General features: G+C 46.7%; 3 protein-coding genes across 10 annotated transcripts in view; all 3 read left to right on the forward strand.

Annotated features, from left to right (window-relative positions):
• Positions 1-1,284, forward strand: part of actn1 (actinin, alpha 1) — a 33,088-nt gene extending 31,804 nt beyond the window's left edge. For all 5 annotated transcript variants that reach the window (XM_052086534.1, XM_052086537.1, XM_052086533.1 and 2 more), the window contains 2 exons: positions 443-601; positions 817-1,284. In XM_052086534.1, the coding sequence (XP_051942494.1) occupies positions 443-601; positions 817-975 (318 nt within the window). In that variant the 3' untranslated portion in view covers positions 976-1,284. The remainder of the gene's footprint in view (positions 1-442; positions 602-816) is intronic.
• Positions 1,285-1,872: 588 nt separating this feature from the next.
• Positions 1,873-3,952, forward strand: LOC127615045 (cytochrome c oxidase assembly protein COX16 homolog, mitochondrial). Its single transcript, XM_052086552.1, has 4 exons — positions 1,873-2,255; positions 2,856-2,933; positions 3,054-3,122; positions 3,337-3,952. Exons 1-4 carry the CDS (start codon positions 2,196-2,198, stop codon positions 3,448-3,450), a joined length of 321 nt encoding a protein of 106 aa, XP_051942512.1. The 5' UTR covers positions 1,873-2,195; the 3' UTR covers positions 3,451-3,952.
• A 155-nt stretch (positions 3,953-4,107) lies between these two features.
• Positions 4,108-26,202, forward strand: part of slc8a3 (solute carrier family 8 member 3) — a 39,222-nt gene continuing 17,127 nt past the window's right edge. Inside the window, exons 1-3 of one of the 4 annotated variants that reach the window (XM_052086541.1) lie at positions 4,108-6,028; positions 10,880-11,520; positions 11,632-12,719. In XM_052086541.1, the coding sequence (XP_051942501.1) occupies positions 10,948-11,520; positions 11,632-12,719 (1,661 nt within the window). In that variant the 5' untranslated portion in view covers positions 4,108-6,028; positions 10,880-10,947. Of the gene's footprint in view, positions 6,029-10,879; positions 12,720-22,247; positions 22,774-26,202 lie in introns of those variants that run through there. The other 3 variants (XM_052086540.1, XM_052086542.1, XM_052086543.1) reach the window with 3 other exon arrangements.

Genomic DNA, 26,202 nt, shown 5'->3' on the forward strand with positions numbered 1-26,202 from the left:
AAATAATGATCTAGTTAACTAGCTCGCTCAATAATTAACTGTCTAGATAATTGCTTAAGTAGCCAGCAAATCTGTAATTTGTGAATAAACTACCTGAGTAATTATTTCAAAATGTAAGTTATCTAATTAGCTACTGAGCAATCAAGGTATCATTTCATTAACTGAAGGAATAACAAACTAATGAGCTATCTAGTAAGCTACCCAGTAAGTTTAGCCAATTAGCAATTGTATTTACCGAAAATAACAACCCAGAAAACGAGTTAACTAAATGAATAATGAGTCACCTACATAGACAACTATCTAAGTAAATAAAGAACTCACTAAATAGCTAGACAACTAATTCAATAACAAAACAAATAACTACTATAGCAATTCCACTGGCAGAACAATTATGTTCTTGTAAATATGAAAGCGTTTGTGTATGTTTCTGTGTGAATTGCAGGGCGAAAACGAGTTTTCCCGCATCATGAGCGTTGTGGACCCGAACCGCATGGGCGTGGTCACCTTTCAGGCCTTCATTGACTTCATGTCGCGCGAAACGGCCGACACAGATACGGCCGACCAGGTCATGGCCTCCTTCAAGGTCTTGGCCGGAGATAAGGTATGTCAGTTAGCAATGCAAAAAAAAAAAAAAAAAAGAAAAAGCAGTTGAATATAGTTACTTCTGAAAAATATTGATTTATTCTAAGTTTAAAAAATCAAAGGCAAACATAATTTCATATCGACGGATTACCATGATATGTTCTGAGGTGTAATATCTGCATTTTGTGTATATGTACACATGCACATATATCAAATCAATCTGGCCCTCAACAGAATTACATCTTGGCGGATGAGCTGCGACGGGAGCTGCCCCCCGACCAGGCGGAGTACTGCATAGCCCGCATGGCCCCGTACACGGGCCCCGATGGCGTGCCCGGGGCCCTCGACTACATGTCCTTCTCCACCGCCCTCTACGGTGAGAGCGACCTTTGAACTCTCTCCGCCACCCTGCCGCTCACCCGCCCGCTTCTTTTGTACGTCTCTGGCCTTATCTTTTTTTGTTTTTTTGTCCGCCTCACAAGTTGTGTGTTCCTTCGATTTCCCCCCCCCCTCCATGCCAAGCAGTTTACACAGAGAAAAACATGTTATGTTTTTATTTTCTTCTTGTTGTCTTCATTCATAAAGGAATAAAGTTAACATATTTTATGATACTGAACAAAAAAAAGGTATTTTTCTTCACCTGGTTGAGAGTGAGAAATGGAAATTGTAATAAATAAAAAGTGCTTTCATGTTGTCTGTTTATGTTCTGTCTGTTTTTGAGTCCTTAACATCTTGATGCATCAAATATATATTTCCAGTCATCCACTACACTTGCATTTGAGGTTTAATAACTATTGCAACATAAACATAAGATTCACAGATGAATATGTATTTTGACTTTCATTCTTTTCAAGGATTCTAAACTACATATTTTAGTTGTATAAATTATCCTTGAACTCCAGTTAAACTGGTCTTCTCACGACAGCATGATGTACCTTACATAATAACAACGTCGGACCAAACCCAGAAAGTGGCCGGGGGGATTGGTTTGGCTTCACAAACCTCGACGATTACTTAATTATCAAGAAATTATATTTAGTTTAGATCAAAATTTGAGCCAAAGTGTGTCATGAATGGCCCTTTTTCTTCGCAGCCTAACATCGGACACTTTAGTTTGTCGGACCAAAGCTGTAAGTGCATACTCGAATTTTGACATAAGAAATAATTGATTTGGGGATTTGTTGCGTAATTATTTCAAATAAAATGAATTGAGATAAAATGTGTACATTTTTTGGAATAAAAAATGACAATTTGAAAGGTAATATGCCGGAACCTTGTTTAACTACGAAAATCTTAGCCTGACGGGCATTTTAACTGGTCGGACAGAAGCCGGAAAAGCAGCCAAGGTCTGCTCTTGGACATGAACAACACGAACGTTTACGCGATTAAATAGGAATTGTATTAATTCGTAGTAATTAAAAAGTACTTATTATTCATACTTTGGTAGTTGAAAGAAATGAAAACGTTTGAGTGGGTCACGTTGGGATATTCGTAGCACTCTGGACGTTTTAGTACGTCGAACCAAAACGAAGCTTCACCCCAAAACAATGTTCCCTTGTTTGGGTTTCACGAACTCTGACAGTTAAGACACGAGAAGAGTAAGAAAAGGAGACATGTTGAGCTTGAAGGCACTGCAGAAGAACAAGACTGTTCGATATGGCGTGCCTATGCTAGTGAGTATCCTTATGTATGTTTAATAGCATTTTTTATCTTGGTTTTTCGATGTAATTTGTGATACGTTTAGTAAAACATTTCAATAACAAGGTAGTCTAGAATACTCCATATAAAGTAACAAAATAAACATATCAAGGATACCACAATGTTTATTCAATCCAGCAGACACACATGGAAACACTGAATACCTAAAATATCAGTTTTAAGTATCAGCTCGTAAATTAAATACTTAGGAGCTATTTTTGTTGTCATCATGTTTGGTCAAACAAGCGCACCTTTAGTTGTGCCTGGCATTTAAAATGAACACGAAATGGAAGAAACGGGGATGATTAAATCTTTGTCGTTGAGGCAGTCGTATGCTTACACCAATGCTATTTTACAACAAAGAAGATCAACAAAGGAGATTTATTGAGCATATTTTGGAATTTTATCCCAAGAATATTACAAACAAGATTATGTTACGGAAAGAAAAGCAGGGCGTACCACTTATATTAAATATAGTGTGTAGTCCTCCACTCATTTTTCTTTGTCATATCTCAGCATTCACCAGCAGTATGCTGTTGTTTTTAAAAAATGTAGTTATTGAGTTTTTGTTTCAGCTGCTCGTGGTCGGCGGTTCTTTTGGCCTGCGAGAGTTCACACAGATCCGCTACGATGCCCAAAAAGTCAAGAGGAAGGTACACCACTCTTTAACTGTAGCGAGCCTGCCAACATCACTTTGAGAATCACTTTCCTGCAGCAACACAACAAAGTGCACTTGACACGTTGGTAATTTGGTTTCTTTTGCGTGGTTTCAGTTGGATCCCTCACTTGAGGCCAAAGTGAACCTGCAGAAGCAGTCGGTCATTTTGGAGCAAGAGTATGAGGTGAGGAGATGAGATGGATGGATGGGTGGATGAAGAGAGAGAAATCCTTTCATGTACCACCAGAGGGCGCATGCACTACTTAGGGAGAATCATTATTGTAATTACGCATTGCAGGACAGCCGGGACTCATTTGGAACTACGGAAGCTTCGCCGGCTTGCACTGAAACGTTTGCTTCTCCTCCTCGGCCGCCGCCATCTTGTTTTGTCGGAGCAGAAGATGAAGGATGCCAGTTTGGACGAGTGGAGGAACATTCGCGGCCCGCGGCCCTGGGAGGACTCCCGGGAATTCCAGGAGCAGCAGCGCAGGAAGAGGACGCCGGAGAGCTAGGACACACCCCTTTAAGATATTCAGCGATGCCTCGAGATACAAGTTTGATTTGTTCCGGGAACACACAAAAAGAGCACTCTATCATGAATAGATTGTCTATGCAGTAATATATACTTGTGAGCATTGTTATTATGGTCTCTCCGCGTTTCCTCCCCCAACATTTCTGTCCAGATAAAGGCAACACCGCCAAATCGATGTTAATTATTACCCCGCGTGCCGATAGAATTCCCCATTGAATGGTAGCATTCAGTTAGCGGAGGCTATGTAGTTGTTTTCAGTACATGAGTAATTATTTTAGTTGGATGTTTAGTTTGACAGTTGATCCAAGTTTTCATAGTAAAGCTGTTTTTTTGCAACTGTTTTACTTTCATTAAACACAAATATGGTCAATCCGCTTTCACGCAGGAATGCAGAAACTGGAGAATATTCAGTGTTGGGGGACTGAAATAACTGCATTCGGACAATGTTTTTAATCGCTGATAAAAATTTTTGATGAATTTGATCATCGATAAGTTGTCAATTCATCCTTGCACTTTGAATTGTAACTCTTAAATTGCTGTTGTTGAAGGAAGGAGGGCACGATTGTGGCTTCGTTAGCTCGCTTCCCAGCTCATGCGCTTTCTGCGCCAGCGTCTAAAAATAGTCTGACGTTTGGCAGCTGAAGGGGAGTCCACGCGGAACAAAATGCCCCCTGCGGCGCTTTTGCTTCACTCCGCGCATGATGAGCCGGGCGGGAACGTGCCCGCCACGCCCACAACACCGTGAGGAAAAGGGGGCCTCCGCCACACAGACGCTAGTGGTGATGACTTTGACTTTTACGCCAGAGCCTAAAAAAAAAAAAAAAAAGATTGGAGATAAATTGCACCTTTTTTTTTTCAAATTTCAACAAAACATGTCATAAAAAGGAGAAAATTGCAAATAGTTTGACATAGATGTACATTTTGAAGTTTTTCAGATATAAAGCAAATAAACTGGGCAGAGGGGTAAAAAAGGATGAAAAAATACATTTTTGGGAGGGGTGGGATTAAAAATACATAACTCCAAACTGTCACCCATGTTGAAACACAAGCATTGGAAAAGTTGTATTTTGTTCTCCTTACAAAACTAACAAATTGCTATTTTTTTTGGTGGTGGGAACCAAAACAAAACTGTCAAACATTTTGGGATTTTTTTTGTCAGAATTTATTTTTTTTAAATGAATTTTGTGTTATGTAAATTTGTAAATGGCTGAATGTTCGACTCGTGTTGGGGACGGGGGGGGGGGGAGATTTGGTTGTAATTTCTCTTAAAAATTTGAACATCAGACAGATTGACTTGCGCAAATAGGAGCAGCCTCGCCTCGCACTTTGCCGGCTGAAATTGAACGTTGAAGCACGAGAGGGTTTCATCCCGCACCGTGCTTTGACTAGCATTCATTATTGATCGCGTTTAATGAATTCCAAAGAGCTTGCAACCCGACGATTAATTAAACAGGAGTATTAATGAAGGGCGGGGGAGCGCCATTTTACATGCTCTGACTCACGGCAACAATCTCTGAAAATTTTTAAGGGTTGCGAAAACAAACTTAGGGGGGGGGGGCAAGAAACTTTCCGAACCGATGGCTGGGCCTGCTCCGTTGACATATTTCAAGATGAACCCTTGAGCAACGAGAAACAACCATCAGTCACCTGCTCCAATACTTTTGCTCACTTGAGTAGATTAAAGCAAAAAATGTAAAAAAAATAAATACATTCACGAGGCCATCTTGGATCTTGAGTCTCCACCAATGCTCGCAATCCTTCCTGTGATGGTCCCCCAACATCAGTCGTGTTGTTGGGGTGGGGGGGGGGGGGGCGCGCCTCATCCTCATCCACAACGTGGGCAAAATATTTGACACCCTCCCCCCTAGAAAACCAGGTGGAATCCACTCACATGGTGTATACGTCAGCAAAATCCAAAGTTGCATACGTAGGCAGCTCGGGGGGGGGGGGGGGTGCATCGCATTTTATTTACATTTATTCAGCGGCGCAGGTGCACTTAATCATTTGACCACAGCCCTCACGCCGGCGTCGCCGCAGGTTTTCTCCTCTCAGCTGATGAGGGCGATGACGTAGGCAGCCGCGCTCGCGCGCGCGGGAATGAGCCGACGCAAACCATTGGACGCCGCCACCAAAAATAATCATAGTAATGTAACCCCCAACCCCCCCACCCCCCTCCATTAAAAAAAATGAAAGAGATGAGGAGGCGGTCACGGAGCGATGCGGAAGAGCGTCACTGAATGTAGAAGAGGAGAAAGAAGAACGTCGTGTGCGCACCTTCGCACGCCGGAGATCGCCGATTCCACTGCTCGGCGCCCGAGCGCGAGCCGCTGCGAGCATCCACATCAAGGGCGAGGACCTTAAAATACTCACCCTCGCTTCCTTTTCCTCCCCCCCCCCCCCCCTTCCTCGCCCCTCCTCCTCTTCCTCCCTTGTCACTGACAGCTTCGCTCAGTCCCGCCAGACGTGAGGAGCTTCTGGGGTTAGGAGGACGTCACCACCACCATTTTTTTTCCTTTGGGAGGGGAATATGTGGTGCTGCTTCCACACCAGCTAACCAGGTGCGTGACACCCCGTAATCATCAGAATAATGCATGTTGATGGAATCATGTGTGACAGATGGATCAATTAACAGTCTTGTACGCGTGCCTCAGGCGCTAATGGGCGCGCCATTGATGTTCTCATGGTAACACGTAGTGTACATATGTCTGCTTAAAATTGACGGGGGGGTCGGGGGGGGGGCTTTCAGAGGGGATCCCCCCCCTCCGCCTTCTCCTACCCCTCTACTTCAGGTATAGCAGATGATGATTAATCAGCAACAGCTGAACCTCTGCTGAGTGTGCAGCTAAAATGACCCCCACCCTTTTTTTAAAAAAAAATGCCCTCCCACCCACACACACACACACCCACACACACACGTCCAAAAATAGACTCAGCCTGTCATGGCATCCACATTTTGAATGTGAGCCGTTCATACACATACATTTCTTTTCAAAAATCTGTTAGCTAATTGGCCAAGTCTGTGCAATTGTGGTGGAAACGCAGACAGTTCACACTATCGCCTGTATGATTAAGTCAATTTCTGTGCGTAATTGATGCTCAATTCAACAAATCGTACTACATTGGCCCGGTCGCGTGTTATTTATTGGTCGACTCGATGCTAGCAGTGAAACATGTAAAGCCATAAGTATCCGGGTCATGGCACCAATTGAAAAGTTGTGCCAAACTTGTACTGGTCCATTCAGCCTAAATGCTCGCAATATTCAAGAAGGCCATGTGAGAATGCGTGACCTGCTAGTCTTAACTGGATTCAACAAAATATGTCTCACAGAGTGATGTTGATAAGAAACACAAGCAAGAGAGTGCTCAGCAAATTAATGGCCCAGCTCAAGAAATTCAAAAATTAAAAATGAACTGCGGGCGGCTAGGTGGTCAATCCTGGCTACGGCCTTGCTATGTGTAGTTTGCATGCTCTCCCCGGCTTTGCCGGTTTCCTCCATATTCAAATAACATGCACGTGAGGTTCATGGAAGAATCTATATTGTTCTGTGTGTGATCGTGAGCGCAAATGGTTCATCAATTTTACGGCCCAAACTGGAAAAGGCGCAGTATAAATTCTGTTATATGGTTATTGTCACACTTAGCATTGCATCATTGTTTCTCTTAGTTCCACCTTCATGCGCTGTCGCCATGGTTACAACATTTACAGACAGGCAATTTTTAAAGTATACAAATAGCACTATCGCCACCTCGTGGCAAATATCGGTAATTCCAGAATGAACCGGATTTTCACTATTTGCCACAGGGCTAAAAGTTTCCCTGGTTGCCTCCATGCTAATTGTTAGCCGTTAGCCAGTTGTATGCATGTGAAATTTTATTCATCAGCCTACCACAGCACATCTCTTTTTTTCATTGATACTGTCAAAAGGGTTCAAATATCTTCAGAAATTAAAACAAAATGGTCGTTCCTCATTGCCGTAAATAAATGTCGCAAGTGCGCCGAATATTTAGCTCTAGAGTAAAATGCAATTTCAGAGATTCCCTGTAAGCCTTCCGTGAATTGAGCCACGCGATTGGCTCGCCAAACAATGTTTGACTCTGACAGGAATATACAATATCTTGGAGTGCATGAATAAATCATGTCGCTTAATAACTCGCATATATGCACAAGAGCTCCCCCCGCATATAAACACGGAGTGATAAGTCAGCACAATGACTGATTGCTCGTAGTCAATGTTTAACACCAATTAATGCAAGTAATTACTCACTGGAGCAATCAAGTTGAATATTGTCATGTAACGTTTAGCTCACTGAGCAGGAATTAAACGACGCATTAATTACGTTTTTTTTTTTAATGCGAGTACCACTGCAAAGCACAACTATGCGGTTCAAAAACAAACAAAAAACTCATTCAACGATGCATCAATTGTGTTTGTATGAGATCAAATGCAAAGCAAAAACGCGGGATTTAATAAAAAATACCCAAAAGAAAGTGAAAAGCAAAAAGCAAAAAGATTGTAATGTAATATTTGCTTTGCGGAACATAAACAAGGCTAATTAAACATTGCATAAACATTTCGTTCATTGAGTTTATGCGAGTTCAGATGCAAAGAACAAGCATTTAAATACATACAACAACAACAAAAATGTTGCTTCATTGAGCAGGAAGAACTGATTAAACGGTACGTTCATTGTGGTCTGAATTCCACAAAAAAAGGAATAAAAATGCAAGATGTAAATATTGTAATAAACCATTTATTTTCCGCCACTTTGATGTCCTGAAAAAAAAATGGGGGGGTTTGGATGACACATCCTCAATTTCTACACCCCCGAGTCGCCTGGGTTTAAAGTAAAATAATGTAAAAAAAAAAAAAAAAAACAAGTATTGAATCATACAATTCGAGCAAAATGGGATTCATTCTCACTTTTGCTTGAATTGTTGAATTTTTTTTTTTTTTGCTAAATTGCACCACTCATCAATTTTGAGACCAAGGGGCAATTTCATGTCATATTCTTTGTGTCCAAAGGAGGCGTTTAATGGAAGCGTAGATGCCCTCTGATGATGATGATAGAGGAAGAAAAATCTTGGTTAAACCTTTAGTGACAGTCCCAATGGGGCCAAAAAGATGCAAGTATGCAAATTGGTGTAGTATTGTGGCTCATTTTGAAGTCACTAACCCACACACTTGCGCACACACCCACACCCACACCATAATCCTAAACAATCCAGAGTTTGTGAGGCGGTTTTGACTCTCACGTCTCCACGCCCTCGATTTGACAAAGCATGCGTGTGTCAAAATCTCTCCACCAAGCTTTTGGCGCACAGTGCTAACATTAGCTATACTAACAAACGACTATCAAATCTCACACTCTGATTTGCTTGAAAGAAAAAAAATATGCCTCTGTCAAAATTATATTTAAAAAAAATATCACCCTTAAATTGTCTTCATTTTTGCGAAATTCAAATACTTCCTTAAATGGTGATCAAGACATAACCTCCAGACACGCTCGCTTGGCAGAACAAATAAAAATGCCGTGTCAAAATGTAGTTTTTTTTTTTTAATGCAATTGTTTTGTTAGTTTTTCCATCATCCAGGTCGCAAGCCAACTAACCTACCACTGGTTGTCAAAAGCAAAAACTATTTTGTGCTTGTCAGAGGTCATAAAAATTCCTACAATTCAATTTCAGCATAACCCTAGCTAGCTAGCGCTAGCTAAAAACACACAATGATGAAAACAGAACCTCCAGCAGTCGCACCCCTTTCACAGTATGGCAGAAAAAAAATGTCAACATAACTTGTCTGGTCCACGTCACAACGTTGTTTCTTTACTTGCTTTCAAAAATAAAATAAAATCAATAAACCAGCTAGCTAGCAACCAACACGTGTTAAAGAAAACATGATCTCATTTTTCGAGTTTGGTGGACATGATAAAATCAGTCAGTCCTTGAGCAGTTTTGTCATTTTATTTCGCATGACGCAGCGAACTAACTAACAGATTAACATTTAAAAATTTTTGTCTGTAAACCAGCTACGTAGGCAATCTACTAAAGTCACTCAAATCATAACAAGCTAATCTAACTGACTGACTGACTCATCAGAGCATAATCTCCAGCCTTGCTTTTATACTGTTTTTAGTTTGGCAGCTATACAAAAGTCAAAGATATCAACCACAATATTATTGTAATGTTACAAAAGAGAGTCATGTTGTATGTGACGTTAGCTCACTGACCAAACGGTTTTCACTTCCCAATGACCTAAGCGCTAAATATGTGTCAGCTCGCATCCTGTCGAGGCGGCGGGGATGGCTTCATACGTAGCGGTTTGCGCTGAACATGATCCAAGATGTGTGTGAGGTCTTTTGATGCTCCATTTCTGCCTAATTTGCCATTTTTGAAACATTTTTTTGAGCAAATGCGACATTTTGGACACTGCTAGCCACGTTGCAGCTCCTGCTGAGCGAGCTAGTTTGCTTCCCGACCCACATGTGTGTTTTTCCTTCCCCCCCCCCTCACTTCTCCCAAGAGAACTGAAGACAATCAAAGTCCAATCGGTGTAATTGGTCTCCACATCCAAAAGCCCAAGTAAACTCCCGTGATTACGAAAACGAGTCCGCAGGCTAGCGTTTTATTAAACAAACCTTATCTACATTTTTTTTCTCCTCAATCTTCTTCCCAGACCTAAATAGCTCATGCATTTTCAGAGGGCAAGAGAAGGGGGGGGGGGTAATATTTTTTCCGGCCCGCCTCCCACGGAGGAAATCAACTTGTCGCAATTAGCCTGTTAATAAACTAGGTCGCCCCGTCTGAATTTAAGCACTCGTGAAATTGGGGGTGGGGGGGGGAAATTCAGTTCCACACTCTTGTTTCTTTCTGTGAAAATTTGTCTCGCCACTTCATAAAATTGAAGTCAAACATCACCAATGGCTGGACTCCGATGCACAGCTGATACAAAAAGTTTTTGAAGTCACCTTCACGTTGTATCAAATTGAGAGGAATTGCAGGAAGCCAATCAAAATACCGTATTTTTCGGACTGTAAATTGTTCTAGGACAGTGGTGTCAAAAATACGGGCCGCGGGCCGAAACTGGCCCCCAAGGAGGTTCCAACAGGCCGCCAAGATCATTTTTAAAGTGAAAAAAAAATACATAAAAGACACGGAATGAATATTTTTAATAAGGTGCAATTCATGGAGTATCCGCTAGGGGACACACTGTTTAGATCAGAGTAGAAGACAACATTGGTTTGATCAGAGAAGAAGACAAGGACCACTTGACATCTGCTGAGGCCGTACGTGGCCCACAATGTGAAATGAGTTTGACACCCCTGCTTTTGGAGTATGTAGCACCAGGGGGGGGGGCATTCAGAAGAGTTTGGACACGCCCCCAAAATTGTCTCTCTTGTGCTGTGTTAAGGTGATCAAAGTCAAGGCCCAGTGCTGGATCAGCAGCGCGGTGAGGACCCTTGAGAGCACGGAGGGCGCATGGAGGGCTCAAGGCCCGCAAGTCCGAGGCGCTCGGCCCGCCTCGGCTTAGGACTGCTTTCAGCGGCCATCGCCTTCCTCGGCGCGGAGGCCCGGACCACGCCGAGCCCGCCGCTCAACCCCGACAACGCCACTTGCCCGGGGAACTCCAAATGCACCCCCGGCATCATCTTACCCATCTGGTACCCCGAGGACCCGTCCATGGGTGACAAGATCGCGCGTGTCATCGTGTACTTTGTGGCCATGATCTACATGTTCCTGGGCGTGTCCATCATCGCCGACCGCTTCATGGCGGCCATCGAGGTGATCACGTCGCAGGAGAAGGAGGTGCTGATCCGCAGGCCCAACGGCGAGACCACGGCGGCCACCATCCGCGTGTGGAACGAGACGGTGTCCAACCTGACCCTCATGGCGCTGGGATCTTCGGCCCCGGAGATCCTGCTGTCGGTCATCGAGGTGTGCGGCCACGAGTTCAGAGCGGGCCAACTGGGGCCGTCCACCATCGTGGGCAGCGCCGCCTTCAACATGTTTGTCATCGTGGGCCTGTGCGTGTCCGTCATCCCCCAGGGTGAGGTGCGCAAAGTCAAGCACCTGCGAGTGTTCTTTATCACGGCCGGCTGGAGCATCTTTGCGTACGTCTGGCTCTACATGATCCTGGCTGTGTTCTCGCCCAACGTGGTTCAGGTCTGGGAGGGCCTCCTGACGCTGGCCTTCTTCCCCGTCTGCGTGCTCCTGGCCTGGCTGGCCGACCGCCGGCTTCTCTTTTACAAGTTCATGCGCCGCAAGTACCGCGCCGACAAACACCGCGGCGGCGTCATCATCGAGAACGAGGCCGATGGCTCCTCCAAGGCCATGGAGATGGACGGCAAGATGCTCAACTGCCACTCGGCCCGCGCCGCCGGCAACCCCGCGCCGGTCCGCGAGCCCGACGAGTCCCGCCGCGACATGATCCGCATCCTCAAGGACCTGAAGCAGAAGCACCCGGAGAAAGACCCGGACCAGCTGGTGGAGATGGCCAACTACCACGCGCTGTCCCACCAGCAGAAGAGCCGCGCCTTCTACCGCATCCAAGCCACGCGCATGATGACGGGCGCCGGCAACATCCTGAAGAAGCACGTGGCCGAGCGGGCCAAGCGCTGCGCCGACGCCGGCCAAGTCGGCGCCGACGAGCCCGAGGAATACGTCTCGCGCGTGGCCTTCCAACCCGCCGCCTACCAGTGCCTGGAGAACTGCGGCGCCGCCATCCTCACCGTGGCCCGACGGGGCGGCGACATGGGTAAGACCGTGTGCGTGGACTACAAGACGGAGGACGGCTCGGCCAACGCCGGCGCCGACTACGAGTTCACCGAGGGCACGCTGGTCTTCAAGCCCGGCGAGTCCCTCAAGGACATCAGCGTGGGCATCATCGACGACGACATCTTCGAGGAGGACGAGCACTTTTTCGTGCGCCTGGGCAACCTGCGCGTGCTGGAGACGGAGGAGGAGCCGCTGTCGGCCGACAGTCTGCCGTACCCGAAAGCGGCGCTGGGCTTCCCCGCCGTGGCCACCGTCACCATCCTGGATGACGACCACGCCGGCATCTTCACCTTCGAGAGCGGCGCCGTGCGCGTCAGCGAAAGCGCCCGCGTCGCCGAGGTCAAGGTGCTGAGGACGTCGGGGGCACGGGGTACGGTCGTTGTGCCTTACCGCACCCTGGAGGGGCTGGCCAAGGGGGGCGGCGAGGATTTTGAGGACGCCTACGGCGAGTTGGAGTTCAAGAACGACGAGACCTGGTAAGGCGGCTGTTTTGTTTCTCGCTATCTGTCCTCCGTTATTCACTGAAAGGAAAAAGAACGGATTTATCGCCTCTTTGGCGCCATCTTGTGGCAAGGAACTTAGTTGAAGTTTGTTGTATAGCTTCATTTCGACATGTGCTGTCTTACAGCGTCTGTAGGCCATTCCTCTCTGATTTTTTTTCCTATTTGCGGAAAAGCTCGCCTACAAAATTTTTATTTTTCTTTGTTCATCTACAGTTCAAAATTTGACGTTGAGCAACTATGAAATGATTTATTTTATTTTTATTTATTTTATTTTTTTGCAGTTCGATTTTTTTTTTTTTTTTTTTTTGTGATTTTGTTCAATGAAATTTGACATATTTCAAGTAGGGCGGCCCGGTAGTCCAGTGGTTAGCACGTGGGCTTCACAGTGCAGAGGTACCGGGTTCGATTCCAGCTCCGGCCTCCCTGTGTGGAGTTTGCATGTTCTCCCCGGGCCTGCGTGGGTTTTCTCCGGGTGCTCCAGTTTCCTCCCACATTCCAAAAAACATGCATGGCAGGCTGATTGTGGTTAGCACGTCAGCTTCACAGTGCAGAGGTACCGGGTTCGATTCCAGCTGCGGCCCCCCTGTTGTGGAGTTTGCATGTTCTCCCCGGGTCTGCGTGGGTTTTCTCCGGGTGCTCCGGTTTCCTCCCACATTCCAAAAACATGCGTGGGCAGGCTGATTGAACACTCTAAATTGTCCCTAGGTGTGAGTGTGAGTGCGAATGGTTGTTCGTTTCTGTGTGCCCTGCGATTGGCTGGCAACCGATTCAGGGTTTCCCCCGCCTACTGCCCGGAGACAGCTGGGATAGGCTCCAGCACCCCCCGCGACCCTAGTGAGAATCAAGCGGCTCGGAAGATGAATGAATGAATATTTCAAGTACTCGAGGCCCCGCTATGTTCGTTCTGGCATCGGTTTGAACGAAAGTGGTATCGAACAGCCCTCATATGACGTTACGGCCAATCGTGGCCTTCTCCAGGGAAGACTTTTATTCTTGCATCTGATTCGCTAAAATGGTGTGACGGTAAGCATACGACGGTGAATAAAAATGAGGCATTCTCAGTTTTTTTTTTTTTTTGGACGGTTGGCTAGTTTGGTCTTAGTCAAGGTCTGGATTGTGCCTGCATGTCCGAACTGTCGTTAATCTGGCTTCAGATTGACTCAACTGGCCCTCACGTTTGACACGTGCCACTTTGAATATCCTCACACGGTTTTTGACAGTGTGCTCATTTTTGGCTTTGGTCGCAGTCTGTTTCGAGTGTGTATTCTGTACGGCTGATGTTTCTGTGCTTTAACTGGGAGGAGTTGGCGAAAGTAGAGCGCTACGTCGTGTGAAAGAGGCTTTTTCAGGGAACAGTTTTTTCTTCTGACTTGCGATTGGCTTGAATGGATGGAAAGGATGAAATAACAGTGCTGTTTTTGTTTTTTTTCAAGCGTGCATAAACTTGTTTTTCCCTCTCGTCCCAGTGCTCCTGTGTGTGTGTTACACGCGAGGTGGGGGGGAATTCAATGTGAGGATTTGTCACACAACAACTGTGGCAAGTCCTGAGCTAACCTGGTGACTCTAATCCCAGTGGATACAACCCCCCGGCCCGTTTTCATTTGTTCTCCTTTGATTGTTTACGTGTGTCACTTTGCTTGGCAGGTCAAGCAATCACAGTGAGTGTTACAGTGATGCGAGTCGGTACTCGGACTCGAGATGAAACGCTTGGAACAATTCAGATCAAGATCAACATGAGTAAAATGATCGTGGTCTGTAATGTTTATCAGCAGATTATTGAAAACGCACGTCACGCCTATTTTTTTGTTTTTTTTGTTTTTGTGTGTGTAAACTCTACTGAATTGCAATTCTGGATATATCGATCGATTCTTCCTCTCTCCTCCTTGCAAACAAGGGCACTCAAGCTGCGAATCAAATTGACATCCGTATATCTGACATCCTCCGCTCGGCGGGACCTCACAACCCCGGGGGTGGCGGGGAGGGAGACAATTGTCAGGGTGACCAGGAGGGCTCCTGGGGGCACGCCGGTCTCTTTGGGGTTGGCAGTGTCGTTGTCTTGATTTATGTGCGAAGGAGACTTCCCGACGGGGCCACGCAGAAAGGAAGAGCCACTCGTATTATGGCTGGAACGCTGTCGTTGTGTGTTGTGTATCGATCCAACCATTGTTTTGGGGTCGCCGAGTCCAACGTGACGGCCGGTCGAGTGATGAATAGCGCGCAGGTGGGCCAAAACCTCGGAAAGGCTCCCAAATTGCCAAGTACCCCTTTGTTTTGGAGGACGCGTCGCAGGACGACGATCCGCTTGTTTTGTGTGGGGCGGAGCTTGACGTGGCACTGTCCACTCATTCGTTCTCACGTTGATGAAGAGATGGATGGATGAATGGCTTGGTGGAGAATCAATCAATTAATCAATGAATGTATCTTTCTCTCTCTCTCTGACACTCACACACAATGGGCGTCAATGAGATGCAGATTTTCGCTGTTTGCGAGTTGGCCGACTCCCTGTCTCCCACAAATAGTGGTTTCCATACGATAGTTTTGGGGTGTCATATCCTCCATTCACCACTAGAGGGCACACATGGCTTAGTTCCGCCCACACCGGGTCTTATACTGCCCTGTGCTACAAGACGAGTAGGCCTAATCATTTTTGCGGAGTTGGAATGATATGCAGGACAAACGTAGGATCGAATATTACATTAATATACGATTTGGGTGCGATGATTTTTGTGAAAATGAATTATTGCGCTTTATGTTGGTATCTTTATTTTGTGCCATCCTTGAATGGTCTTTTTTGCTCAACATCACTACCTTTCGGTGACAATCGAAAAATCCTCCAAGGCTTCATGGGCCAAATGTCGCTTTTTCACCGGCGGCAGCTGCTTGTCGGCTGAGGGGGGGTCCTCCCCCCCGGAGACGCCAGCGTGTTTAACAAGGCGCTGATACATTCATAAACAAACGAGTGGTGCACAGCAGACTGAGCGGAATTAGCCGCGCAAATTGCCCTCGCCGTCACGCCTCCGCGAGCTCGTAAATGGACGGGCTCACGTCGGGGGTTGCTCAGACATTTTCGGTCCAGGGACCCCCCCCCCCCCCCTAACATGGGAGACCTCCTCATAATCCAAATGACAGCTAAATTTGTTTGTCTGCATGAATTAATGCAACTCGCTAGCAATGACGTCCGAGTCAATCCTAACGCGTTTGCGAATCTAAAATATAAATATCGAGCGAGAGAATATTCATATCGATGCAGTTATACGCACCTGAAAACATGCAGTAACAACTTTTTTTATTTGTATTTTTTTTGTACACAATATCATTGGAGTGGTAGACAAGTACAAGCCGGGTGTCATCGAGTGTTTTGAAATGACGCAGATTGTGCGATAGCGGCGCACAGAAAGCAATTCAGGAGACATTTTCTTATCTGATCAAACATGGTGGAGCTGAGAAATGCCCCCCCACACACACACACACTTGTACACACGCTTTGAGTGGCAATAAATATGCTGGCCCCTCCATTCGCTGCTCTCTGTCAGGGGAATGCAATTAAGTGGAGGCTTATTTATAACGCAATCTGGCAACCGGCTGCGTCACCGGCATCTTCCCTGCCTTGTCAAGTGCCGTGTAAATCTGACCGGGGGTGGGGGGGTCCGTTATTTGGGATTCTGCAAATTGTCAAGTTGCGGTATTCGGAGAAAAGATAGTTGGACTCATTCAAGCGAAAGCTTTGTTGTTGTGTATCACCCCGCGAACCGCCGGGCAGTCTCGACACGGCGTCCCAGAGGGGAGAGCCCTTGTCGGAGACCCCCCCCCCGACTCCCGCTCGATGCCTTCGGGACAAAAGTGGAAGTGGAGCCATGCGCGCCTGTTCCATTTTGGAAGGAGACGGCGAAACAGATCGGTTCTTATTTGTGTCACATGAGTTCTGTAAATGATTCTGGGGGCGGGCCTGGGGGGGGGGGGCATTGGACCGCTGGGGTTTTGTACCATCTCTGGATTGTCTTTAAACATTGCGTCACTGGGATTCTTTTGGGCTACCTGGATGAGCCATATTCCTGGGGAGACTCGGCTTCTGTTGGATGCGGTGTCTTATCTTTCGAATGTTTTTTTTTTTTGGGGGGGGGGGTGATTGTGCCTATCCGGTCCAACTTGGAGTCTTTGGTGTGGGCATAAATGGGGGCGTGGCTCTTTTTGTGTGAGTTTTGTGCATCGGCTACCAGTTGTCAGAGGCAAGGCCAAAGGCTTGGTCATAGAGGCGGATGTGTTCAGGGTTGGAGGGGGTTGGGCCTGAGCACACGGGGGGGGGGGGGGCATCTTGGCTCCCCGCAGAACCCTCTGGGACCGGCGACGCTGCCCTGGCTGTCACATCGCACTCCCCGCCGTTAGATGAAGAGGTGACACTGCTGGATCGCAGCTCTGCCAGGGGCCCCCTCGGGACCCCCCTCTTCCTTTTTACAACATTCCCCCCCCCCCCCTCCCCATCAGCACCATCACCATCTTCAACTTTTTTTTTCTTTGATGTAATCCTGTCAGGGAGCAAAGCTCTCCTGTTCTGTTGCCACCTTGCAGCAGTTCCTGTTGCAATGATCTCTCCCAAGCAAATGTCCACCCCCCGCCCCCCACCACTCTTCCTTCATATGTTTTATTTAAGCCTCGAGCGCTGGCTCAAGATGGTGGCCTACTTTTGTCTGAACCTGCACCCGTTCGTGGGATGAGGCTCCGCATCCAAAATTTGCACGGACATCCCTCAGCGGCTTGACTAATAGCACAATACTTCCCAACAAACTTTTTTTGGGGGGGCGGGGGTATAGAAGCAGAATAAAGTCATAGAATTTAAAAAAAACTGACGTTTAACTGGGAGTAAAAAAAATAAAAATAATAAATGTATCTATGAATTAAGTATGAAAATATGAGTCTAAATAAACATCCAATTATGTGAGGAAGAAGGAGGCAGAGAGGGAAGAAAACCAAGATGGAGGATAGCGAGAATCCCGGGAAACAAAGAGTGGCGGAAACGCAACCCGAAGTCGCCTCGAACGAGGACGATAGCGAGGCGCGTGGGTGCCGATTTCTTTGAAAGTGCTCCTCTGGTACTCCTCGTTAGGGTTCCTCCTAGACCTCCTGATGACACGTGCAACTTCTTTAATGCTCGCATGAAGACGCGCGTCCGCTCCTCGTTAACTCGCGCATCGTTAGCGCTCGCGTCATTAGCGCGCAAGAGTTTTATTTCACGTTGTTTTTCTCGCCAGGTCTTTTCATCCATTCCGTCCACCTGATGCGTCTTTGATGAATCGTTCCACGAGACAGATCATATTCTTCCTTGACTTTGAAAGACTTTAAAGTGGTTTCAGATGTTAATCACTCACATCTAAAAATGTGGCTCGCAAGTAAAAAAATATGTACGCGATGTCGAAAAGTTGAATCCGTTTGTGACACAAAAGTACCAAATTATTGGGATCCTGTAAAAAGAGAATAAAATGCTATTCAAACTTGAAAAGCTAAATGGGCCTTAAAAGTTTCCCTGTGGAACTCCAGTCCAAACGGTGTCCGACTTGTGACCTGGGCATGTGATGGTCCGCTAATAGAGAACAAAAGTATTACAGGATGGGGGGGGGGGGGGGGGAAACTAATGAAAACAGAAGAAAATGCAAGGACTCCAAACGTTTCCTTGAGGAACTCCTCTCAAAGCCTCTGCATGTATAAATGTGTTGTCACTCAAAGGACCTTGCTTTGCTTTGCCAGAAAATACAGGAATGTTGTGCTCATTTGCATAATTGGCTTTCAACGTCAGCGTCCAAACTGTTGCCAAGGGAAAGTGAAAATGAAAGTGAAGCTTCACCGTGACGATAAGAGAGTGCCAGCCATCATTCGGGGGTGAAATATCGGAGGCGCCTTTAATCTGATCTCGTTTCAAGATTAACTTGCTTCTGTGTGTGTGTGTGTGTGTGTGCGAGCCCATGCTATAACTTGTACTCACAGCCCTTTTAGTGGAATTCCTTGGCCCTGAGACTTCATCCGAATGTCAATAAAGGAGGAGGGGGAGGAGCAGGGCTCGTCTATCGGTGACTGATGAATGCAGCAAACATGTGAAAACCATTTGACAGCCATGCTTTTTTTTTAACTCTGTAGGAAGTAACGGAAATGAACCCAGTTCATTCATTCATCTTCCGAGCCGCTTGATCCTCATTAGGGTCGCGGGTGGTGCTGGAGCCTATCCCAGCTGTCTTCGGGCAGTAGGCGGGGGACACCCTGAATCGGTTGCCAGCCAATCGCAGGGCACACAGAAACGAACAACCATCCACGCTCACACTCACCACCGAGGGACAATTTAGAGCGTCCAATCAGCCTGCCACGCATGTTTTTGGAATGTGGGAGGAAACCGGAGCACCCGGAGAAAACCCACGCAGGCCCGGGGAGAGCATGCAAACTCCACACAGGGAGGCCGGAGCTGGAATCGAACCCGGTACCTCTGCACTGTGAATCCCACGTGCTAACCACTGGACTACCGGGCCGCCCATGAACCCAGTTTTTGTAACATTTTATAACATTCTCCATTGTTGTACGAGTGTGAAAAGTTAACATCTAACCTTTTAAAGAATTGGGAAGGTCTAGCTCATTTAAAACAAGGTGGATGAGACGTACAGCACAAACGTAATGGGATGCGTGTCTTTGATGTGACAGTGCGCAATCAAGTATGAGATGGACATAAGTGACTGACATGTGTCATTGCGCAATCTGAATACGTTTTTGGGACTTCTTGTGACTTTGCAGTATTACGTATGAAAATAGCTCTCTAGCGTGTCTTTGATGACACTTTGTCTCTTGACTCTCACTCCAACTTTAGCGCCATTGATCCTGGGTGGCAATTGATTTTTGCAGAGTACTTTTTTTCCTGCTATGTATCTCAGTTACAAAGAGAGATTCGGTTCAATAAACAACAAAAAGGGAAGTTAAAGGAGAGGGAAGCCTTGCCAGGTGAGCTGCCGAGGGAGCGAGAGACTCTTTGTTCACACTCAGCACTTTGCTGAGCTTCTCATGTGGAGGCTGTTGGGTTTCTACAACATCCCAAAATTTATCGTGAGCAAATGTGAGGGAGATGTCAGCAAGTGCTGTCAAGCGATTAAAAAAAAATTGTGAGATTAATTATGACCTGTAATTAATTGATTTAATTAAATCTCTATTTGGCCCGGTAGTCCAGTGGTTAGCACGTGGGCTTCACAGTGCAGAGGTACCGGGTTCGATTCCAGCTCCGGCCTCCCTGTGTGGAGTTTGCATGTTCTCCCCGGGCCTGCGTGGGTTTTCTCCGGGTGCTCCGGTTTCCTCCCACATTCCAAAAAAAACCATGCGTGGCAGGCTGATTGAACACTCTAAATTGTCCCTAGGTGTGAGTGTGAGTGCGAATGGTTGTTCGTCTCTGTGTGCACCGCGATTGGCTGGCAACCGATTCAGGGTGTCCCCCGCCTACTGCCCGGAGACGGCTGGGATAGGCTCCAGCACCCCCCGCGACCCTAGTGAGGATTAAGCGGTTCGGAAAATGAATGAATGAATGAATAATCTCTATTTTAATCTCATCTATAAAGTGCTGAGAAAACCCCCTATTTTCATTTTTAATTCATTACGTTATTGAGGCAGATCGAAAGACAAAAAAAAATATGGCATTATAAAGACTTTCATTGTTTGTAAACAGACTTGAACAGATCGTAGCCATTCACTTGCTGCTGTAGTTGCTGTTGCCGTTGACTGGGTCCCTAAGCGGCTCCTAAAGCCGAATCAGCGACCCGGGTACCAGCAGACCCAGTTGTCGGCTGTAGATTGGGAACTGTTCGTAGCCCGAAGGCACGCCCAACACCTCTTTGAGGTCGTTCCCGAGTTGGGCTGATGCTGTAGTTGAGACTACGTAGTCCCAAGTCCTACCTGCAACCTTTAGTTCTTGTTAATCCGGGACACACGTGCATGTTTGCAAACATGACAATATACATTTTTCCGATCCTAAGGTATCTCTTTTTCTCAACGTCAAAGGCACCTTCGAGCCAAGTGCATCAAGTGTGTCGTCAACATTAAAAAAAAAAATGATTTCGAGGTTTCCAAGCCAACGATTGCGCTTTTTCGGAGACTCCTTCCATCCTCTTGTCTTGCGATGGCCGTTCATCTCATCCCTTGGTCGGATCCGCCTCTCAAACGGCTTCCCGATCTCATCCGTAATCACCAGACAGAGGGATGAAAGAAAGAAAAAGATGAAAAGGGAACCCGAGCGAGGAGAACCACAGAGGATGTTTTCCCGTTTGATTCCCCCTCAGTGTCACCCTGATTATGTAACTGCCACGTGCTAAAAATAAAGCCTGCAGTACGAGCTGGGAATGCTGTGCCAGTGCGTACCCCCCCCCCCCCCCCGCACCCCCTTCTCTTCACACACACATACACACCCGCGCTGTGCGGTTCCCATGGCAACGTAGCCTCCCTCAGACAGAGAGGAGAAGCGGCATGACTTCCTGGAGGGAAGGAGCAGGAATCTCATCACTGCCCGCTGCTTTTCTGCCTCTTGGTTGATTTATTTATAGAGGACGACGCGGTTGCTCCGCCAAGAGCCTCGTTTGTATTTGATCCCTGGCTTGATGCAGTGTTGTTTGTTGTCTTTTGTTAAGTTTGCTCGGGAATCCAAATCGTATTTGATATTTATAGAAAAGATGTCTTCAGGGGTGACAAAATGCACAATAGGTAAATGTGTTGGTGGTCTTTGGTGTCATAGATGGGCACCGATGGCTGTTTGTGCGCCCCGCGATTGGCTTGCAATCGGTTCAGGCTTACTGCCCGAAGACAGCTGGGACAGGCACCCCCCTTGCGGATCTGTATGGATGGATGGATGTTCTCTTTGCTTTGCCTTTGAATGGCTTCAGTTGTTCAGATCTTCGCTGCTTTTTAGACGTTGTCCTTTTGGCTGTGTGAAGCACATTGAGTTGCCTTGTGAATAAATTTGCCTCGCCTTTAAATGTCCTTTGATGTTTAAAACACATTTCTGGGAGGTGTTTACGAAAGCGTGTCGATTATTTGCATTCGGTGAAAATTTCCCAATTATGGCTAATATTAGGTACGGTGGAATGGCGGGTGGGGCGGCCCGGTAGCCCAGTGGTTAGCGCGTCGGCTTCACAGTGCAGAGGTACCGGGTTCGATTCCAGCTCCGGCCTCCCTGTGTGGAGTTTGCATGTTCTCCCCGGGCCTGCGTGGGTTTTCTCTGGGTACTCCGGTTTCCTCCCACATTCCAAAAACATGCGTGGCAGGCTGTTTGGACGCTCTAAATTGTCCCTAGGTGTGAGTGTGAGTGCGAATGGTTGTTCGTTTCTGTGTGCCCTGCGATTGGCTGGCAACCAATTCAGGGTGTCCCCCGCCTACTGCCCGAAGACAGCTGGGATAGGCTCCAGCACCCCCAGCGACCCTAGTGAGGATCAAGCGGCTCGGAAGATGAATGAATGAATATTTTGGTGGTAAATTATAAATTGTCCTACTATCATCGTCACTCTCTGCAGTTCAGTCAACAACTGCGGTGAATACACACACAGAGGCGGAGGGAGGTCTTTTAGCCCATCGATTACATTTAATGGCGGTGTTGGAGATACGCTCCGCTAACACTAATGCTAATGAGCAATTACATAAGAGGCGCTAATGAGCGAGCAGCTATAAATAGACGGCGCCGCATGTCTCGCTCATGCATAATGGAGAGGACAGTCGCGAGGGCCGAGCGTCCGAATGCGAGCGCGAAAAAGAGACAATGAAGCTATGCTAGCTACCAAGTCGCACGGATTATGAGAAGCGTCAACAGTTTTTTCCCGCCGGCGCGAACGCCGGATGACTTTTTCTCTGGTGACACGCTTTGGACGTGAGGCAGCAACTAGCGTATCGCACGTTGTTATTTGTTACCAGTCTGACAATAGCGGGTAGGCCGGAAGTTAGAATGCTTCTTTTGAAATGAATTTATTTCAGGTAGACCGGGAGGAAGGAAAGACGGACGGAAGCAAGACAGGAAGCATTGTATGATGTAAGTAAACACCGCAAAGCTCCGCGCGGGAGTATTTTTACGTCCAAGAAATAACACGCCCATCACGTTTCCTGGCTTAACGTGCTGCCGTGCAAGTCAAAACGCTGCACTCGTCAGCGCTCTGTAGGTCAGTGCCTCCCGTATGCACAAGGTATGATCCATCTTAGCTTGACTGGCAGGTTTCTGCCTCCCTTGTTGGCTTCCGTTCTCCTGACGCTGCATGCGGAGCTGTCAGAGTTCCCGGGCTTTTAAACCTTACTTACCGTTCGCCTTCAAGGTTGAGCCGTTTTGACGTTTGACGGGAATAAAAATAACCTGTCAGCTAGTATCATGCTAACGCTAAAAAGCATCAATGTTGGAATGGAACACAAATGGTGCAGCAACAAAGTTTGTGCAAAGGGAATGGCGGTAATGGTGTGAAAATGTAAATGCCATAAATGTGTTTTTTTTTTGTGAAGATGTGTTCAAATAGGTGCTTGAAAGTATCACGGGAGTTGTCTGTGTCTGATGTGCCACATCAGAGGATTTTCTTGGCACAGCTCTAAATTTACCCAGAACATACTGCACTGTGTGTGCCGGGAAAATAAACATCTAAGAAGTCGGTAACGTCAACGACGGCTCGGCGGCAAAGGCGGCTCGTAAAACAGGTCAGCATATCCCATATTTGCTCGTAAACACGGCGGCGGTTGCTGAAAATAAGGACGTAGGCGGGAGGCGGGAAGATGTACGGAAATAGCGATAGCGGGACGAGATGGGGTAGGAAGAAATGAGACGGAAAAGCACGGAAAGAGCCGCGCCTCGTTACGGCCACCTGCTGTGCCGTCCTAATTTTTCCCACATTCTGTGATATGGAGGCGCTCTTTTTGTATCAACCTGATGGACAAGAAGCATCCACTTCCTATCTGACTGTAATATGTTCAAGTGGTCTCAGTACAGCACCCTGTGGGACTCCGCCACGATTGATTTTATAATGGTGCGTTCAGTGCATGTATAAATTATGACACAGTGTGATGTCGCTTTTCTCCAGGTGTGTTTTTTTTTTCCATGTTTTGTTTATAAAAAAGGGCGGCTCGGTAGTCCAGTGGTTAGCACGTCGGCTTCACAGTGCAGAGGTACCGGGTTCGATTCCAGCTCCGGCCTCCCTGTGTGGAGTTTGCATGTTCTCCCCGGGCCTGCGTGGGTTTTCTCCGGGTACTCCGGTTTCCTCCCACATTCCAAAAACATGCGTGGCAGGCTGATTGGACGCTCTAAATTGTCCCTAGGTGTGAGTGTGAGTGGTTGTTCGTCTCTGTGTGCCCTGCGATTGGCTGGCAACTGATTCAGGGTGTCCCCCGCCTACTGCCCGGAGACAGCTGGGATAGGCTCCAGCACCCCCCGCGACCCTAGTGAGGATCAAGCGGCTCGGAAGATGAATGAATGAATGAATGTTTATAAAAATATAAATACGTTGAAATAGCGGTGCGCATCCCTCCACAAAAGATATGCTTCTTGATATGAGGAGTAGGATACGATTCAAGAATGGAACGATTACTAACGATTTGTTTCGGACGATTCATGAGACTTTTGATTCGATATGGCGTGGCATGTCGCTTTTGTCATGTTTATTAACATGCAACATTTAAAATCTCTCCAAAGCTCAAATTATCCAAGTTAATTCAATTCCAAGAAATAACATATCCTCAGCAACATCCTGGTTCAATGTGTGGCAACATTCGAAAACCTAAACAGCAAACACTTGCAACAATTACAAGTGACGCGCAACGTATTTAATCTCGAACATCCATGTTGCTTTACTGACTTAATGCCCACGGACGTTTTGATGGCAGCAGTTCGGGTGGCGGTGGTAGGAGTCTCGAGTGGGTACTGGAAGCTTCTCCCGCCCAGGAGTCCCCTCTGCCTGATGACTTCCCTTCGGGTCCTCCCGGGCATGAGACCTCTTTTTACCACTTTGTCACCCCTCACTTCCCCCCGTCGTGCGCTGGGTATGTTCCTTCCGCATGGCCGGCTGACCGTGTCGCACTGTGGTAGGTAGCCCACAATTTGCGCACCAGCTTGGCTTTTAGCGAGCCCCCCCCCCCCCTCCGTCTCGCTTGCTCTCTCTCCGCTCGGCTGGCCGGCTTCAGTCAATCCGTGCATGAGAGAACAAGAAGGCATGCATAAAACATGAAGCTTTAGCTCGTCGTTCCCGTCTCGCTCCGGTTACGGAGGCCTTATCCGTGCGGCGTTGGCGTGCTCGTCCATTTCCTCCCGTGATTAAAATCATGGGCAAGAGATACATGTAATAACCTCTGGTGAAACAGCATGTGGCATGTTACTCAAAGTTATTATCGTACGCAGTGAATTCCCCCGCATATTCGCTGTTCGACATTTGCCAATTATTGTAATTTACTACTACTTTATTACTGTATTGCTCAGACTTGTATTTGGTATTTTCTTAGTTCTCACAAGCGGCTTCAAGCTTCCACTTAACATTTACTGTCAAACGAAACATTAAACTAAGAGAATTGCGTGCTGCGTATTTAAAAACAACCTCACAGCTCCCAACTGCCAATGCGGTGTCCGCTAGCGTAATGCTAACAAATAGCATCGATAATTGCATTGTTAGACTTTTGTCTTTTTTTAAAAATTCTAGCAAATTGCTTCAAGCGCCCACTTGACGTTTACTGTCAAACTAAACATTAAACGAAGAGAACTGCATGTCAAGTATTTAAAACAAGCTCACAGCTCCCAACTGCCAATGCGGTGTCCGCTAGCGTAATGCTAACGAATAGCATCAATAATTGCATTGTTAGACTTTTGTCTTTTTTTTTTTAATTCTAGCAAATTGCTTCAAGCGCCCACTTGACGTTTACTGTCAAACTAAACATTAAACGAAGAGAACTGCATGTCAAGTATTTAAAACAAGCTCACAGCTCACAACTGCCTTTGGAATGTCCGCTAGCTTAATGCTAACAAATGGTATCGATGATTGTATTGTTTGTGGGAGTATCAGCACGTATTGTCCTCGCGATACAATACACATGCTCAAGCGTATGTTAGCTCCGTTAATTGCTATGCTAACTGGTCAAGAACAAACTCATGCTCAAGCGTACGTTAGCTCCGTTAATTGCTATGCTAACTGGTCAAGAACAAACTCATGCTCAACCATACGTTAGTTCCATTAATTGCTATGCTAACTGGTCAAGAACAAACTCATGCTCAACTGTACGTTAGCTCCGTTAATTGCTATGCTAACTGGTCAAGAACAAACTCATGCTCAACCGTACGTTAGCTCCGTTAATTGCTATGCTAACTGGTCAAGAACAAACTCATGCTCAACCGTACGTTAGCTCCGTTAATTGCTATGCTAACTGGTCAAGAACAAACTCATGCTCAACCGTATGTTAGCTCCGTTAATTGCTATGCTAACTGGTCAAGAAGAAACTCTGC

Source organism: Hippocampus zosterae, chromosome 14 (genome assembly GCF_025434085.1).
Source record: "Hippocampus zosterae strain Florida chromosome 14, ASM2543408v3, whole genome shotgun sequence".
Taxonomy (NCBI): Eukaryota; Metazoa; Chordata; class Actinopteri; order Syngnathiformes; family Syngnathidae; genus Hippocampus; species Hippocampus zosterae.

What these genes read in the sequence shown, in the direction of transcription:
- LOC127615045 (XM_052086552.1), top strand. Translation starts at nt 2,196, where the DNA reads ATGTTGAGCTTGAAGGCACTGCAGAAGAACAAGACTGTTCGATATGGC. An exon ending in GATATGGCGTGCCTATGCTA is followed by an intron (nt 2,256 to 2,855) that starts GTGAGTATCCTT and finishes TTTTTGTTTCAG; the next exon opens with CTGCTCGTGGTCGGCGGTTC. An exon ending in TTTTGGAGCAAGAGTATGAG is followed by an intron (nt 3,123 to 3,336) that starts GTGAGGAGATGA and finishes TTGTCGGAGCAG; the next exon opens with AAGATGAAGGATGCCAGTTT.